Source organism: Ceratotherium simum, chromosome 3 (genome assembly GCF_057802395.1).
Source record: "Ceratotherium simum simum isolate JZ-2026a chromosome 3, ASM5780239v1, whole genome shotgun sequence".
In the NCBI taxonomy this organism is placed as follows: Eukaryota; Metazoa; Chordata; class Mammalia; order Perissodactyla; family Rhinocerotidae; genus Ceratotherium; species Ceratotherium simum.
In genome coordinates, this window is record NC_141902.1 from 47665727 (window position 1) to 47685067 (window position 19341).

Sequence of the window (19341 nt, forward strand, 5' to 3'; positions counted from 1 at the left end):
CCTCTGCTGGCTCACAGGGAGGCCCTTCCTCCCACAGAGGGAGAACTGATGGCCCAAGGTCACCTTCCAAATAACCACCACAGGGAAAATGTCATGAAATGAAAACATTCTACAAAATGGGAATAATGTAATTCATACTTCGTGAAATTTTTAACAAACTCCCCACAATACAAGGTTTACTGTTACTTCCTCTGGGCCAAAACTATAAGAATTTTCTCCATTTTACTGACAAAAGAGCCTTTCTCTTTTGTCCCCTCACTGGCTCTAATCCCATTCCTTTCCTGACAGGAAAGCAGTCAGTCTAACAGCTTTGTCTGTTTTAAGCAGTTTTTGTGTTCTAGAAAGATAAACTTGACTGTTAAACTCAAAGGATCTTGTAAGTGCCCAAAATTGAAAGCTGTAATCTCTTGCCTCAGTGGAGTCATATAACTCCGCTATTGTCATCAATTTTTTGTTTTTAAGAAACAGACAAAAATAACCCAAACTGCAAATGAAAGAGGAAACTATTCTTCAAGTCACAGAACAACGCAGGTTGTCTAATGAGTATATAAATGTAAACAGTACTTAAAAAGTTGAGAAAAAGGAAATTTAACTGATATTTTTATCCTTACTTGAAAGACAACTCTGGATTTCTCCAGCAGGTAAGTTCTCATGTTGGCTCCTATAATTTGATTTTTCTCATCAAAACTGATTTCTGTGTATTTCCCAAACCGACTACTGTTGTCATTGCGGGTGGTCTTGGCATTTCCAACAGCCTATAAAACAGAGGACTCTCTTGAAATAACAACAATAAAAATTTCTTTGCATCAACATGAGTGGAGCAGTTTTAGTAAAAGCCAATCCTGTGTGCTGGGGGGAGGTCAGGGGCATGGGAAAGCAGCCCAAGGTTTACAGGGGACATGACACTTCCTGAGCCTGCCAATCAAGGCTCTTCTCAAGCTTGCTGGGAGACACTGAGCAGGATCAGGAAGAGCATGGGTTCCGAAGTTAGACAGCCCTTGGTTCCTTTTTTACTATCTGTGTGATGCTAGAAAAGTGATTTCATCTTTCCAACTCTCAACTTCTTTACCTGTAATATGGGAATAAGATGCATCTTACAGAGTTGGGAGGATTAAATGAGATACAATAAAGTGCCTCAACTCATCCATGCCCCAAATATTACAGATGCTCAATTAAAAGTCCACATCTGTCATCCAACATTTATTTCTATCCTCATCCCTTACCACTACCCTACTCAAACTTTCCACTCAACCAAAAAACTGCCCTCTCCCATCCCTTCCACTCAGAGCATGATTTTTACTTTTTACTTCTACTCTTAAATTCCGTCTCTCCTCTGCCTGTCCCCTCCCCATTCCTGAGCACCCTCCGTCTAGAAGTACCCTTCTGATGCACACATGGTGCACTTCCTGCCCAGGGCATCACGCTTTCTGACAATATATACGGGCTGAGCACCTGCTATGGGCCACGTGCTTGGTAGGCAAAGGTGAACCACGGAGATGTGGTCCTGCCTTCATGGAGCTGACGGTCTAGTGGGCGAGACCAACCCTAAACAAATAATCACACGCATTTACCCACTGGGCATTTAACGGGGCAGTGCCTCCTGCCAACTCTTCTACTGCTATCTTAGATTGTGATTTATACTTCTATTTAACTTTAAAATATGCTTATGTTAGAAGAGTCTTAAAACTTGGGGACTGGATCTTATTCTTTTCCATTATTTCCTCTGTTATCTGGCACAGTGGCTCAAACAAAATAGGTGGTCTGATAAATAGTCATTGAGGATTCTGATTTGAGAAAACAGAGAGAAGAGGTCTAGGAATCTAATGTTCTCAATTATTTGCTACATTTCCAAATCAATCCTCTTCTCATTTTTCGAGACAGCCAGAGTTGGCCTGTGGGCCCTTCCCTGAGCCTTTCAGACGCTCCTTCCTCCTTGAGGGTTGTCTCCTTACCCCTGGTGCCCTCATGGCTGGGCTTCCCCACACCTCTGATCCAGACAGTGGTGTGCTGATGAACCAGCTCTCGGGGAGGAGAGGAGGAAGAGCCTTGATAGGTGGCATTTGCCAATTTGTAAGGTCTACATACTCCCACCCTGACTGATTTCAAACTACCAAAGGTTTAGCAATCAGCTTGCAAAAAAATTTCTGAATATTTAACAATCAGCTCATGAAAGTTGGTACCAGCTGGCTGGAGGACACTACTGGTCTAGGTGCACCAGTGCTGTCTGTGGTTGAGGACACTTCCCCTGGGATATAAATGTGAACAGGGGACTCCTGAAATCTGAAGATAGTTTCTAGCCCAGTAAGTAGACGAGGAGAGCCTTGGAAGCAGCAATGTCTGCCCCAACCTCCTTCAAATCCCATTGGAGAACAGACTTCCTGGCTGTTCCCTGCCCTCACTTCTTTGGTCTTTAAAGGGTAGGGACTGGAGTCAGCCAGGACAACACATACGCAACCCAACCCACCTCTCCATCATCACACACCACTGCCTCTGACCCTGCTCCCCAACCCCGCAGGGTACACACCTCAGTTATGGGGTTCGACGCCAGAACCTTGTCCTCCACGTGGGCGTTACTGCTTGACTTGCTGACAGTGGCAAAGTACCTCATGGCATAGCGAGCGGACACTGTCTTTCCAGCACCCGACTCCCCGCTTACAATTATTGACTGATTCTTATTGTTTCTTAAGCAAAAAAAAAATGAAAGGATTTTTTTAATGTTCATTTCTTCCTATTAAAAAGCCAATATACACTCATTAAGAAAAATGCACTCAAAAGTAACTGTTTTTAGCATTCCAGTGAATTTCCTTCTAGTCTTTTTTTCTGTGTGATCATGCTGAACACAAAACTTTGTTTCCTGCTATGGTCCCTGTGTTGAGGGTCCCCCGGAGCAATCCCAGCTCAGTGATCTGCGAGGAGGACTTCCAGGACTTAGCACATAGTTGTACTCATGGCTAAGATCTATTACACCTAAAGGATAAAAGCAAATCAACAAAGGGAAAGGCACACGCGGCCAAGGGCAGAGGAGCCAGGAGTAAACTTGCAAGAGTGCTCTCCCAGTGGAGTCACACAGGACGCACGTAATTCCTCCATCAACGAACTGTGACAACACATGTGAAATGCCGTCTACTGGGGAAGCTCTTTAGACTCAGTGCCCAGGGATTTTACATCCTCTGCCTAGCGCGTACCAAAGTTCCAGATGCACAGAAGGAAAGCAGGTGTTCAGCATGAACCACATCATTTACACAGACTCTTTAAGTTCAGGTGCAATGAGCCACTCTTGTCAATTAGGAAACGGTAGGAACCTTCCTGAAATCCATGTTCCCAGAGGCTAGCCATGGCCAACCTTACAAGCAGGACTCCAAGGATAGCAGTCTCAGGCCTATGTCAACTCTTTTCTGCATATTCCCACTTAAATATAGAAACTTTTTTTGTGTGTGTGAGGAAGATCAGCCCTGAGCTAATATCCATGCTAATCCTCCTCTTTTTTTGCTGAGGAAGACCGTTAGCTCTGAGCTAACATCTATTGCCGACCCTCCTCCTTTTTTTTCCCCAAAGCCCCCGTAGATAGTTGTATGTCATAGTTGCACATCCTTCTAGTTGTTGTATGTGGGACAAGGTCTCAGCATGGCCGGAGAAGCGGTGCGTCGATGCGTGCCCAGGATCCGAACCCGGGCCACCAGTAGCAGAGTGCGCGCACTTAACCGCTAAGCCACAGGGCCGGCCCAAATATAGAAACATTTTAAAGACATTATTTGGAGAGCAATTCTTCAAAATATGCTTGGGAACATATGTGCTCAGTAAGCCAACATGCTCTGTTACATAATTCAGAGATTTTTAAAAATGCATTAAACTTTTCACGTCATAAGATGATGATGGTAGAATCTTACTATAAAGCCGTTCTACATATCTGCACTACTTATGTGCCAGGCGCTCGGTGAATACTTTACAAGGATTCTCATTTGAGCCTCGCAAAGATCCTATGCCATGGATATCCACTTTACAGATGAGAAAACAGTGACTCAGAGAGGTAAAGTGACTTGACCCAGGGCACAAAGCCTCCTTGTGAACGCTGGAGGGCCTTAGAGATAGAGCTCCTGGTCCAAAAGGGGAAGCTCAGACTCTGAGGTGAGTGACACCCCACATCCCCGGGCCAGGTACAATGGCTGGGGTTACTACAGCCAGGCTCTGCTGACTCCCAGTCTAGCACCAGCAAGTCCAGTATGCGCCAGCCTTATGTTCAGCTCCGCTATTACAGTTAGAGAGACAGACTCCCAGGGAGAAAACTGGCTTTTCAAGCTTGAACCGGGCTCAGCCCTCAGCTCCAATAAGCTCATACTGCTGATGCCCAGGAGCAGCCCTGGCCCGTCAGGCTCTGAGCCATGGATTCTAATCATGTAGATGCCCTGGAGACCTGCAGGGAGCCAGGGCAAATCCTAGAACCACGGTGTTTTAAGGTAGGAAGGAAACTTGCTGCAGCAGAAACCAAGGTAATTCGTTATTAATTGGTAATTGGTAATTCTCTACCCAACATTCACCCTCCCCTTCCTACTTACAGACTATGCCTCAATTTTTAACGGGAATGTTGCTGTTCATATAAAAGATTACATATCCCAGCCTCCCTTTGCAGCTAGGCATGGCCATGTGAATAGGTCCTGGCCAATGAGCTATGAGCAGAAGTGCTCTGTGGGGCTTCTGGGAAGTCTCCTTAACAGGGAGGGGCACACTCTTGCCCTGGGACGCTCTGTCACCTAGAATATGGAGGATACGGCTGAGCAGTAGCTTGGTCCTGAGGATGAGGGTCCCACCCTAGGGATGGGGGAGCTGGAAGGCACTGGGTCCCTGATGACTTGGTAGAGGTGCCATGCTAGCCCCAGACTGCCCATCAGACTTCTCTGCAAGAAAGAAGCACACACTTCTACCTTGTTTAAGCCACTGTTATTTTTTCCTAATTATAAGCAGTGGAGCTTGGAATGAGAGTTCTCTGAGCATCTAGCTCACAGATGATGACACAGGATGAGGGAGATCAGGTACTGTGCCCAGGGTTATGCAGTAAATAATTAGCAGGTCTAGGTTCAGGGCTTCAGGCTTCCATCTGTGAAACGAGGGCAATGATGGCGGCTCAACTGACCTTCACAGGGGTGTCACAAGACTCAAAGGACACCACTGTCTGATAGTTCTTTTGCAAAACTAAAAGGATCTACAAAGATAAGACGGTGTTTTTATTCTTCATATTTTACAGATGAAGACATTGAAGCCAAAAGAGGATAGTTATAGGAAAAAGGCATTACTTGTGGAGTCAAAAAATCTGAGCACAAATCCCAGCTCTGCCTTTTACGTGCTGGGTGACCTTGGGTGGATGACTCTCAAATCTCAGGTTACTGCCCAGGCATCCTCATCACAGGCTAGGCTGGGGGCACCCAAGATGATGTATGGGAATGCGTGCACAGTGCCTGGTTCACAGCAGGCTTTTAATAAACGTTTGCTAACAAAACAAGAACTCCACAAAGCCATACAAAAAACAAGTGGCAAAATTAGGATAAAACCCCAAATCTCCTACAGCTAAAACCTGTGGTCATCTCTCATTAGATCCTGCTGCCTTGGATGGGTGAAAAAGCTTAAACATCTCACAGTGGAGAATAAATCAACATTCTTCCAACCAAAGACATTGCAAGAGGAGTATCTGCTATTCCCAGATTGGTAGGACAGACTTTTGACTGCCTAGAAGAACAAAACCCAGGAAACTCGGTTCAGACAGGTCAGTTACATGCAACAGTCATTTGCTACTGGGTACAGGTGGTCTGCTCTACCAAGCGCCCACTCTGGTCTGAAGGTCACTTTTAATGAGACCGAGCCAGATGTCTCCCTTCCACTGTGAGGGCCCAGCAGATGCAGGGAGCTTTGGGAGAGCAAGAGGAAGGCCCGCCTGGCAGGAGGCTACCTGGCCATCTGCTTGTATGCCTCTTCCGCCACGGCAAATATGTGCGGGTCCATATCACCCATGTTCTGCCCGCTGTAGGCGTGGATGATGGCATCTCCATATATCGGCAACTGCTTGTAAGGATTCATGGCCACCAAAATGATTCCTGAGAAAAGATGTCAGATGCAGTGATGGGATTCTTACAGTTACTCACTTCTCCAAGTTCTTTTGAGAAACCCCAGCTCTGCCACTTATTAAACCTTCACTGTGATTTTGGGCAAGTCCCTTAATGTTCTGGATCTCAGTTCCCTGCCAATGTCACCCACGTTTCTGGGCTACTCTGAGGGTTAGGTGAGATGACAGAAAAGAATGCCCTAAAACTGTCAGGCTTTTGCAATTCTTGATGTAAATATAATATCATTGCCCAAAATAAGTAATAAATTTATCAAATCCAATGAGAAACTCAAACACAAGCTTTATCCAATATATTTTTCTTGGTCCCATCTTAGTTCTTTGTTGAAGACTTTGAAGTTGTTGAAGATTCTCTCCACCTAGACACTTGTATTTATAACAAACTCTAGAAGATCAAATGTCTGTACCTTTTAGATAGAAATTTGGGCAAACGTTTAGGTGTGATTACATATTTTGACATAGGTCAACATTTCTAATATGAACATAATACTAAATGTAATCAGGGTGCTCTAGACAGCAGGCATTATGTTTCAGAATCATTCCTGCCCTTCTAGAATCGCCCTCCTTACCACTGTAGGTATAAATGAGTTTGGATTCTGCAAAGCGGATTCTGAGATTGTGGAGCACCGCAGGCTCGTGCAGATAGCTGAGGGCCGTGAGGTCATTCTCACCCACGAGGATGTCAGGGTTCCGAAGAGGAGGCAGAGATTCTGGATCAACGGAATAATCCAGCTCCTGTGGACAAAGATGAAATTAAAGTTCTGGAAGTAAAAGTTGCTTGTGTTTCTGAACCACTTCCCTCTGTCCTATTCACACCTCTTCCCTAATTATAGTGATGGCTGACACACTGATAAACAAACTTATGTATAGCTTGATTATTGAGACAATAAATTTCAAGGCTGACTATTACAAAGTAGGAGCCAGGGGACCAGAGTATTGGCTGTGTGCCCTAGGGTGAGTTACTCACCCTCTCTGAGCCTCTCTTCTCTCATCTGTGAAAAGACTGGCTGGAACAGATCAGAGGTCCTCAGAGCTACAGAGGGTTCAATGAAGGATGATAGGAAAGCCATGTGGGCAGAAACCTGGGCTCTCCATCCCTGATTCTACCACAGGGGCTCCACTTGTATGCAGTTTAGATGCTGGGTGCTATGGAAGTTTTCATTTGAAAACAGGATTCTGCTAAAATGACACAATGACCTAAGCTCCCTTGCAGTTCTAAGGCTGCCGAATCTCTGTTGGAAGTAGACATGCTTGGTGGTGAGAAGTGTCTGAAGGAGCCCATGTGGGTGGTGGTCTCTCTGGGAGAGGCCCCCAGAGCAGGTGACTCCTGTCTGAAGCTGCCCGTGTTCCCCCTGTAGGGCTGCCTGTGCCCATCATCCTCAGCCCTGGGCTGAGTAACTTGCCGGCTGACCTCTCTTCTGCTGGATTTCACCTCATATTCCTAAAGTAGCTGCCTGAGCAGAACAAAGGCAAGGTTAGCATGCCTTGTGGTTGTTGATACAAACAACTGGGCCTTCCAAATGTCAGAGCACCAATGGACTTTATTACCACTTGTTCTAACTTCTCTTACTTTCATTTCACAGCTTGGGGAAGTGACCTGAGCAAGGTCACCCAGCAAGCTGTTTCCCTTCCACCTTCCAGACTGTCTTCCTTTCGATACCTAGTCCTGGACCCGCTCCACAGGGTGACCAAGCTACCCCTCACCCAGTGCCCACTGCACAGACCCTATACCAAGCACTCAGCACTGGAGCACTTAAAACCAAGAGAAATGCTGCTCAGATAAATAATTTTTACTTTCTCTGTCTGAGTTTTTCTGTTATCTGTTTTTAATCACCAACTCCCTTTTCCATTTCAGCCATTGTGTGCATGTGTGTGCACGCGCGTGTGTGTGTGTGTGTGATGTGTGTGATCTGTGAGAGAACCAGAGAGGGAGGGAGGGAGAAAGAAAGACAAATGCAACAGTCTTTGTGGGAGGGGGAAATTGTGAAGAACATCAGATTGACAGTTGGAGGCAGAGCTGACATTTTCCTACACAAAGCGGGCTTTGTCCTTCGAGGTACAGACAAAGGGTTAAGTTCAAGAGCAGGCTGGCTGCCTGCCATCTCACCTGCCTCTCCCCCTCCTCTCCCGGGGCAGCCGGTTCAGGGCCAGGTTCAGGGCCAGGAACGTAGCCATCTGAAGCCCTGCTGATATTACTAGAGCTGCAGCTGCTGCACTGAGATTTTTCTCCCCAGACAAAGCCGTCTAATCCCTAACCAGAAGGCTGATGGTGCAAAGCAGGTTCTCGACAAAGGCTGCGAGGACCTGCTGATGGGAAAGGAAAGGCTCCATGGAAACACAGCATCCTCTCACCACGTCACTATGTCTCTCTTGCATTTGCACATGCACACGTGGATTATCTCATTTGATCTTCAGCAACCCTGTGATATCATGCGGTCATTAACTTCATTTTACATATGAGGAAACCGAGGGGCTTGCTGTCACAGACTGAGACAGTGGCCGCAGCAGGATTTGAATCCAGAGGTCTGACTCTAGAGGATGTGCCCTTAACTGCTTCCCAGGATCTCAGGAAATGACTCTCAAATCCAGGACAGTCTGATTGGAAATACTGTGTCCTGTCTCTACAGAGGCTATTTACACACGCTGGAAATTCCAGCATTTTAATATTCATATGCTATTCCCCAACCACCTCTGGCATCCAGATAGATCACGAATCCTCTGTCCAGCTCTGCATCTAGATATTTGATTCTGAAAACATAAGGTCACCCTAGCCACAGCTCCAATGGGATGTCATTACAGCCATGGGGGGAAAGGGTGACTCATGACGGATACTCACAGCAGAGGCAAAATCTGCAGAAGCGGGTAATCAAAGGGCACAGGCAGCCTCTGAAAGAACTCCTCCCCTCAGACTCCACCACAGGAACAACCGCTGATCTTCCTGCTTCTCCTTCACCTCTCCCCTGCCACTCCAGCACTAACAGGGGCTCCTCATATGGTCATACAGAGCTGGGCGTTCCCGGCCTCTGGTCCCATCTGCCTGTCACGTCCCTAATCACCTGTCATGCTCCCTCCTGGAGGTCCCAATTCCTACATGTTTCTAGCCATCCACAGACTGACTTTCTCTCCCTCTGTTCTCCTCCCACATCTCCCTCTCCTTTCTTCTTTTTTTTTTTTTTTCCTGAGGAAGATTCGCCCTGAGCTAACATCCATGCCAATCTTCCCCTATTCTGTATGTGGGTCACGCCACATACAATGAGTGGTATAAGTTCATGCCTGGGAACCAAACCCAGGCCACTAAAGTGGAGCACACCGAACTTAACCACAGGCCACTGGGCCGGCCCTCCTTTCTTATTTTCTATCTCCCTCCTCTATTTCTCTTCCTCTTCCTATCTTGATGTTTTTCTCTACCAGTTTATGCCTTGGGCTCAAACTACTTTCCTCCAAGTTTCTTATCTTCACCCAGTCTTGTGCTAAGACCCATGAAACCAAAATGGCTAATCACTTTTCAGCATTCTCCCAACAATGCTGAATCCCCGGAAATGCAGCACAGGGCACAGACCTGTCTACGGCATCTGGACCCCCGTTACAGAGGCCTGGATGATTTAAGGTGCTTTATGTCTTCATTGTAGGACAGCGCGGGGGCGGGGGAGGGAAAGGGGAGTGGTACAAACACATCAGTGGATCCCCAGCACCAGCTGGCCATTTGGGGTGCCCCCTCATGTGCCCTCCCCTGGGCTGCTCCCACAGGGCATCTTCTCCCTGACCCCAGTTACCCCTTGACACATCATGGTAGCTGCAGCCAGCAAGGACCCTCACCGTTCCATCCTCCAGCAGGAGTCGCAGGACTTTGTCACCAACTCTGTAGTCCTTTGCTATTTCCGCAGACTTCCAAACTTCTTCGGGATCAGGAATCCAAACCCTGTTGTACTGACCAACAGAATAAGACAGGCTTAATTTCAGCACTTTAAAGATAAAAGCACAGATCGTTAGATGATTAGACTTAGGGAGATTTGTTTCTGGCCACTGAGTCAGTTCCTTCATTAGGAATACTTTTACCTAATATTTTGCTTATGAGGTAATCTTTAGTGTATCTGCAATGCACCAGGCCTGGCTGCTTCATTTACAGGAAACAGAATCCCCAAAGCCCCCTAAACACACCTGAAAAATGGACAGCCTAGGAGTGGAAAGGAAATCCGTGAGTCCCGTACTGGGAATATCTGAGTGCTGTCTACAAAAGCTGGAGCAGAGGGATTTGGTTCACCACTGATGGACTATGGGGCTCTGGGCCAGACGCTTACCTTCTTGTGCCTCATTTTTCTCATCCATAAAATGGGCACAACAATACCCACTTACCTACTTTATAGGTTTGCTGGGGGTTAAATTAGACTGTGTACTTGAAAGCACTCTGCAAAATGCTATGGAAATATCATTATAGCAGTGTTATCGTAGTCTTATCACATTGGTCAGCAGCCAAGGATTCCTACCGTGGGAAACGCGGAAGTCCAGATGTAGCTGCCAGCTCAATTCCCAACAGGCAGTTGGTACACCTGGCTCAGTGCTGACATGCGAGTCTTCAGGCACAATCACGTTGCTATGGACTAAATTGTGTGTCGCCCCCCCACCCCTCCCACACACAGCAATTCATATGTTGAAGCCCTAACCCCCAATGTGAGCGTATTTGGAGACAGGGTCTTTAAGAGGTAATTAAAGTTAAATGAGGTCACAGGCCTGATATGACAGGATTAATGTCCTTACAAGAAGAGAGACCAGAGAGCTTGCAGTGGCTCTCTCTCCACCTGCGTGCACCAAAGAGAGGCCAGGTGAGTCCGTGGTGAGAAGACAGCTGCCTGCAACCCGAGGGGAGAAGTCCTCACCACACACCAACGCTGCCAACACCTTGATCTTCCCAGCCTCCAGAACCGTGAGAAAATAAATGTCTGCTGTTTTAGCACCCAGTCTGTGGTAGACTGTTCTGGCAGCCCAAGCAGACTAATACATACATCTATTATTCACACCCACATACTGGGAAGGGGGCAGTCTCACTCTCCAAAATTCACCAGGGGCACCTGAATGCTGCTCAAGATAAAGACACGATGACTGCAATGTCCTTATACTGCAGCTGTCACCACAGGGTCCCATGACGCATTCTTCTCCCTCCTCCGGGCATGCTGTCTGCAGCACGCACTGACTATGTTCTCTCTTCCACCCAGACCCCATATCTCACAGTCTCCTGTAGCCGTCTGTTTGTTCATTCACCTGGTCATCCATTCATTCATTCATTCAATAAACACTTGATAAGCGTCTATTATGTATATATCGGGCAAAGTGCCGGGTTACCAAGAAGGAAAGGCATCTCCTTTTAGTCATCATGGTCTTCCTACTAACCCAGCCAATCTCTGACCTGGAGCTGCATGTGCATATGTGTATATTTGCACCTCTCTGCTCATGTATCAGGGGTTTCTATCAATCATGCACCCCTACACAGTGCCCCTATGTCCTGGGACATAACCAGTTCCAAAGAGAATTTGGAAGCACTCCCATGGAGACATTAAACAGAAGCTAGGAAAGCTCCTGAATCCACAGGCTCAATGGCCCAGGATCCCAGATCTGGATGAAGCCTGAGAGCCCGTCCAGTGTCTAACCCTCATTTCCCAGAGAAAAGTGGCCCGAGGGCCTCCCAGTTCCCCAGGAGCAGAGCTGAGATGAGCATCACGGTTTTCATAATGGCCCAAAACTGGAAACAGGCTAGACGTCCATTAATATAAGAATGAATTAAAAAAAAGAAATAAAACTGTGGTATACTCATACAATAGAATACTACTTACCAATAAAAAGAATCAACTACTGACACAAGCAAGAACATGAATGAATCTCCAAAGCAATGGGCTGAGTCAAAGAAGCATTACACAAATGAGTGCATTCTGTCTGAGTCCCTTTAAATGAAGTGCTAGGATAGGTAAAACTAACATAAGGCAGGAAAAAATCAGAGTACCAGTTGCCTGGGTGGGGGCGGGGTAGGAGTGACTGGGAAGGTGCTTGAGGGAATGTTCTGGGGTGATGGCAACATTCTGCACCTCAGTGGGTTTGGGTTACACAGCTGTTAAGCACTTTTTAAACCTCAGAGAACACAGACAAAATTTGTGTGTTTCACTATCTGGTGATTTTACACAAAGAACTAAACAAATATGGAACTCTTAACAATATGCATACTAAAATATTTAGGAGGACATGTATTGATGTATGCAATTTACTCTAAAATGCTTCAAAAGATAAGATGGGTTGAGAGCTGGATAGAAGGATAGAAAGATGGACAGACACGTGATACAACAAATATGGTAAAATGTTCACGCTAGAATTTAGGTGGTGGGACAGATGCTCACTGTAAAGTTCTTTAAACTTTGCTGTATGCTGAAAATTTTCATAACGAGATATTGGAGGAAATAAAGAATAAGTATAAATACAGTTCAAGGTGCCAGTACTAGATGAGGGCAAAGTTGGTTGAGTCATACTATTGGTTGAGCATAACTATTAATCTATTAGTTAATATAAATTGGCTCACTTAACCAAAAAAAATGCATATGTATATATATGTATATATGTGTGTGTTTATATACATATATATAATATACGTATCATGACTTTCTAAGTTATTCGGGTTGCTTTAATTCTTGACAGCTACCTAAGAGCAGGAGTTTGCTGAAACGTGGCATAGGACAGGTAAGATTTGAGAGAGAGAGGGAAAGGAAGAATGACCTGGGGGGCAATGACACACTCTTAGAGACATACACCCGTGCAAATAGGTGGACAGAAGCCTCATAAACAAACATGCAGACACACACCTCTCAGACACACACACCCACACTCCACACATCCTTCTTGCCGTGGGCTACTATTTCCTACCCCAGGTCAGCTTTTGAAAATATTTATTGCTAATCTTATAAAGCTGAAATCATTAATGGACTAGGCCAATTTATTAAGAATGGGCCCCCATAGAATTTGAGCGCTGAAAGGGTGCCTGGAAGATTGTCTACTCCAACTTGTTTGTCAAAGTCCCTTTAAAGCCGCAGAAAGCTTACTTCAAATGACACGGTGGCAGCCCACTATGTGAGACAAGTATAAGTGGAGGGGTTCTGGTGGGAGCTGAGCTGGGGGCTGCAGCTGAGGTCCCTCAGGTCCTTCCACAGAAGCCTGCAGCTCTGAGAAGTAATGTTCAAGTCACTAAGCCAATCCAAGCCTTTTGTTTTATTGATCCCCAAACACAAGCCCAGAGAGGTCAATAACCCACCACACACCACACAGAGAGTCTCAGAGGCCAGAACTGCAGCGGAGCCAGGGCCTGGGACTCCTACTTTGAACAACTTGTTAATTAAACGAGTCTGGCCCTGAAAATAACCCTGAACTCTCCACTGCAACCATCTACTTGAGAGTGCTCAGGGAGACTGTTTCATTGGTTTCTTTCAGCTAAAAGTAGCATTAAATGGTAAGCAGTATTAGGACATATGGGACCCAACGTCTGCCTCTCTTCTGGAGTGAACACCAACAGCCTCCTCGGCCCCTGGTTCCCCAGGCCAACAATACCCCACTGGGCCAGGTGCCTCTGCCGGCAATGCTGCCAGTCATTAGGGCCCCGCAGCTGAAACCCAGCCTGGTAAGTAAACACGCCCAAGTTTACCCAGTTCCACATACGTTACACCCATTCAGTACCCTCCCTCCTTCCTCACATTCCTCAGCCCACAAGGCAACGCTTCAAACCCGAGGAAGAGCTAACTTTGCATCATTTCGACAAACAAATGCAGTCCGTGCAAACAATGTGACAAGCTCTCATGTGACCTCCCCAGCTCGGTTCCTCCTGGTGGAGCAGGAGCCTCAGGACTCAGACGGCCTGCCAAGCCCTTCAGGGGCAGGCCTGCAGCGCCGCCGGGAGAGCAGAGAGGCCCACCCCCACGCCTTTCCTGGGAATACTCCCCCGGGGAGGGAAATGGCGGTGCACCTAGGCCACGGGAGGCTCGAGAATGAGGCAAAGGCTCAGGAGCACTGGCCCCGGGAAGCCCTATGTCCTCAGGAACATGCTGAATCCACCTACCCCATGTGCTCAGATGAGACGAGAGAGGCATCTTCTCACGTTGCCTGCCTTTTTGAGGGGCTCTACTGGTGTCAACCACAGAAATGGCTGAAGACTTTACACAGAATATGGAATGACATCAGCTTCCCTTCTAGCCCCTTTCGGGACTGGAAGGGAGTCTCCACAGTCTTGGTCAGCCAGGCCAGAGTGGCGACAGCAGGCTCTCTCCCTTCCTCCTCCTCACTCCTTCCTCCAGGCCCTCCTCGGCTTCTTCCCGTGTCTCCCAATGTCCTTCCTGGCCTCTTCTCATGACAGACTGTTTCTGGAGAGTCTCACCTGTTCCCACGGCTTCCGAGACTGCCCCGGTACCTGTACACCACTGAGACCTCCAGCCCAGATCTCTCAACCGGTCTAGACCACGTTTCCAATTGCGTCCCAGATGTCAACCCCTAAATGTCCTCAGACACTCACAAATTCCAAGCTCAAGTGATCATTATGCCCACCCCAAACCCGCTCCTCCTCCTCAGTTCTCTTGCCCCTCACGTCAGAAACCTCGGACAATGCTGTGCTCCCCGTCCCTCCCTCCACCCCCAACAGCCAAATGGTCCTCAGGTGCTGGAAAGCCTACACCTTAAACAGGTCTCGCCTGTCTGTCCCATCCGCCCCAACGCCATGGCCATAAATCAGCTCCCCCTACGCTGCACCCCCCTAATCCTCTCTTGACAGGCTCCACAGCCTGCTGAGTGCTTCCTCAACCAGGCTGAGCACCAGCCTTCTGTGGACACACCGATTCGCTCACCCACACCTGAATCAGAGATTCCATGGGTGGGGCCTGGCGAGACGAAAGCTTGAAAAGTCCCCCCCTTATGGATTCTGATGAATGGCCTGGCCTGGGAAGCCACTGTCCCAGTTGGTTTTCCTACTCAGGCTTATTCCCTTTTTAATCTACCCTCTACCTGCTGCCACCGAAACCACTAGCAGTTTCTAGAACATGCCAAGCTCTTCTCTGGTTCTGTGCTGTGCACTTCTGTTCCCTCCACCCCCAGCACCACCCCTCCTCTCCCCATAGGAGAGCAAACTGCTCTGAGCAGTCAAGAGTCAGCCCAAGACCACCCTCCTCTGTGGCACTTTCCCTACCACCCTCACCCCAGGCAGGACTGGATGCTTCCTCTTTAGAGCTCTCTCTGCTCCTTCCCCAGGTTTCCGGGTAACTCATCTCCCCCCACTGGCCTCTGAGCCTCAAGAGCCTCATCTTTGTGCCTTGGAACCCACTACAACAACTTCCCCATAGCTAGCCCTCCATAAACACCTACTGAACAAAAACTCAAATTCCCAGTAGCTCAGTTGCACCAATTAAAGACTAAACTTGGTATTTTAGGCTTTACGTCCCTTTTTTTACTCTTTTGAACTACCTATATATAACACAATGGATAAATATAGTTTTCCAGAGCAGTTAACGATACACAGAAGTCTAAAAGCTGCTTAGAATAGCCAAATGGAAAGTCACTAAACTGAACTTTGACCTTATTTTAGAGAGAGACCCTGGACTGCTAGCCAAGATACTTCTTTGACCTTGCACATCTGAGTTTCAGCAGAATTTCTGTGAAGATGTCTTGTGAGTTCCTCATGCACAAGCAAGAGAAACAGACAGTTGAATAATATAATTCATGAATCTGTGGCTAAAAAGTCATAACCTGCATCCTGATTAAGGAGCAAGAACAATTTAAGAACAGTCTCTAGTGGCATGCCACAGAGCTCCATTGCCTCACCCACCATTCATCACCTTCATCAACATCTTAGATGATAAAACAGAACATGGGTAACAAATATGCAGATAAAATGAGTAAAGACGATCAAGATTCCAAAAGGTTTTGACAAGCTGCACAACACTAAACAAGATGGAAAATTTAACAGGAATAAATGTAAAGTCCAGGGGCCGGCCCCGTGGCTTAGCGGTTAAGTGCGCGCGCTCCACTACTGGCGGCCCAGGTTCGTATCCTGGGTGCGCACCCATGCACCGCTTCTCCGGCCATGCTGAGGCCGCGTCCCACATACAGCAACTAGAAGGATGTGCAACTATGACATGCAACTATCTACTGGAGCTTTGGGGGAAAAAAAGGAAGAGGATTGGCAACAGATGTTAGCTCAGAGCCGGTCTTCCTCAGCAAAAAGAGGAGGATTAGCATGGATGTTAGCTCAGGGCTGATTTCCTCACACATACAAAAAAGTTAAATGTAAAGTCCAATATTTAGGCATCAAAAATCAACTGCATGATAATAGCATCAATATAAAAACAACTAACTTTTATTAAGCATTCCGTGTTAGGTACCCTACTAAGGATTTTACGTAGATGATTTAATCTTACAATGACTGCTGAGACTTAAATCCAATGCCAAGGACCTCCGAGTGCCAAATCTAATGACCCTTCCTCAGCCTTCATCCTCCTTGACTTTTCTGCAGCCACAGAATGGCCCAGTCATTAATTATTGATATATCTGGTCTTCTCCTTTTGTTTGCATATTTTATGTGTTTATGATCACACAGCATATACAATTTTTGTATCCTTATTTTTCACATGATATAAGCATTTTCTCATGTTGTTATGAACTCTTCATAAGCAGCATTTTCATGGCTTCACGCCATTCTACCCCGTGGGCCTTCTATAATTCACGTAACTCTACCCCTCTTGCTGGACATTGAGGTTGGTTCCGTTTTAGTTATTAGAGGGAATAATCTGATAAAGAACCAGGTGTCAGGGGAGGGAGCTATGAAGTGGATGGACTTCCCAGGAGTCCTCTGTGTGTGGAGAAAAGGTCAGATCCCTTGCAGAGGAGGAAGATGATGAAGGAGGTTGAACTGAAGTGGTAGTAGTGGGAGGTAGTAAGAACACAGGCTTTTAATTCTGGCTCCAGCACTTCTATGTAACTTTAGGCAACCAAACCTGAGCCATTTATAAAACTGCAACATCTAACACACAGCATTGTTTATTCAGATCAAATGAAAGAAGGCACATAAAGTTCTGTGGATGACACCTGGCACATAAGAAGTACTCAATGAATGGGAGATAAAAGTAACCAACATCAACATCATCTTTATGCCCATAGCTTTTTCTGAAAGCAGAAAAACCCATTCATTCATGCATGCACACATCAAACATTTATTGAGCCCTCACTGTTTCCTGTTCTCTAGCAACTCTTGGTCAGCGGGGGAGAGAGTTAATAAGCTGTTACAAGTCAACGTGCAAGGTGCCCGGATGGAGGGGCTGGCTGCAAAGCTTTCTCAGAAGAGATGCTGCTCAAATTGAATTTGGGAGGTGCAGGTGCTGGTGAGCAAAGCAGACAGATATTTCAAGCAGAGGGAGCTCCGTGTGCCAAGGCAGAGCGTGGTGACACTGCAGGAATGCATTGCGGGACTGCAAGAAGTTAGGCAGAGCATGAGCCCAGGTAGGAGCTGGCAGGCAGGGGGAGATAATGCAGAGAGCACTCCTCGTGGCTGGTCAGTGAGCCTGCAAGTGACAGGAGCCTCCAGAGGGGTTCAAGTAGAGAACGGCGAGACCAGTTTTTCTGAGAGATTTCAAGTAATGGAACCGCTGGGTCAAATGCTCTGAACATTTCTAAGGCACGATGCCAAATAGCTTTTGAAAAGAGATGGCTCATGTTACACTTTGACCGGCAGCAACTGCTACTCTCACCACACTTCCTCCCAGGAGTCCTCTCTTCCTTCGTGGAACCTCTCTTCCTGTGGTTTCCGATGCCAGCTCTCCTGTCTCCTCCTCCCTGTGATGGCTCCAGCTCAGTCCCCTCTGCCTCCTCTCCCTCCCTAAACAGATGCATTCCCCAGTGTCCCGTCTTGGCCCTCTTCTCTCCCTTGGAGAGGTCCTCACTGCCTGGGCTTCTCCTACCACGTCTGGGCAGAAGACTCCCGGCCCATCCTCTACACCAACCTCCAACCACCGAGGGCACTGCCCCTGGGAGCCCCCTTACCACTTAACCCCTGTGGGTACAAAATTTGCCTCACGACTTTCCTAAGAAATCTCCCCTCCTTCTGATGTCCCCAACTGTGTCAATGGCACCACTCTGCTCTCAATCATCCAGATGCTAACCTCCATGTCATCCTTGGCTCGTCCCTCTCCCTCACACTCCCCAGTCCAGTCTCTCATCCTTACCTACCTCCACACACTCTCCAGACTCTGCCTCCATCCTCCATGTCCAATAGTGCAGCCCTAATTCTTTCCGGGACACAAAGGATGACCTGAGAATTCAGACAGCTGACTCCAGCCTCTGGCCCCCAGGCACAGAGTCCCATGGGCACTGCTGGCATGCCCAACTTCCTAAAACACTTCCCTTGATCCTGTCGTCCCCACTCAAACCCTTCACCGGAGTATAAAGCCCGGACCTAACTCTTCAGCAGTCATGACCCTCACCTTCTCAGCTCTATCACCCAGCAGGCTCCTCCATGCCCACTAGTCCTTAGCAGACTGAATTACTGGACATTTCCCAGTAATCAGAAAACTCTGAGAGGAAAGACTACCACTTTAAAAAATATCTTCCTATTGTCCCCAAGCATAATGTTTTACATACAGAAATTCCTAAATAAATGTTTAGTGGGAGAGAATATGCCTATCTTCAACGACTACGCAGGAAGGGAGATCAGACGGGGCCAGGCAGGTAAGAGCAGTGCAAAGTGGATGAGTATGGCAGCATGGAGGTCACGGGGTGGTGCAGCCGTCACACAGGAATTGGCTGCCACACAGGGGTTTCGGAGTAGACAGCCCACCCGTCACCCTGCAGCAGGGTCACTGTTTGCCTCTGAGTGCCGAAATGGGTTTCAGGTTGTTTTAAAACATTGTGTGGCTAAGACTGTGCAAAGAAACAGAGCACCCCTGGGGGTTAAATGTGGCCAAATGTGGTCCTCAGTCACAAGCTTTGACTTAGGCCAATCCTGTGTGCTGGCACTCCAGGACAATCGGGATGGATCGGCAGAGGTGGGGTGAGAGGGTAGGAGGGTGGGGGGGAGTGGAAGCGAAGCAAGGAAGAGGGTTTAGATTTTGTCTCAGTTGAAGAAAGAACTCTTGAGGGGCCGGCTCCATGCTGTAGCGGTTAAGTGCGCGCGCTCTGCTGCTGGCAGCCCAGGTTCAGATCCCGGGCGCGCACCGATGCACCGCTTGTCA

At 47.4% G+C, this 19341-nt stretch overlaps 1 protein-coding gene across 2 annotated transcripts in view; it reads right to left on the reverse strand.

Annotated features, from left to right (window-relative positions):
* Positions 1–19341, reverse strand: part of MYO5C (myosin VC) — a 91842-nt gene that overhangs the window by 70553 nt on the left and 1948 nt on the right. The window contains exons 2-6 of one of the 2 annotated variants that reach the window (XM_014780727.2): positions 9926–10036; positions 6679–6844; positions 5939–6083; positions 2525–2681; positions 612–755 (exon numbers count right to left, since the gene is read on the reverse strand). In XM_014780727.2, coding sequence (XP_014636213.2) covers positions 612–755; positions 2525–2681; positions 5939–6083; positions 6679–6844; positions 9926–10036 — 723 coding nt within the window. Of the gene's footprint in view, positions 1–611; positions 756–2524; positions 2682–5938; positions 6084–6678; positions 6845–9925; positions 10037–19341 lie in introns of those variants that run through there. The other variant, XM_087427336.1, reaches the window with a different exon arrangement.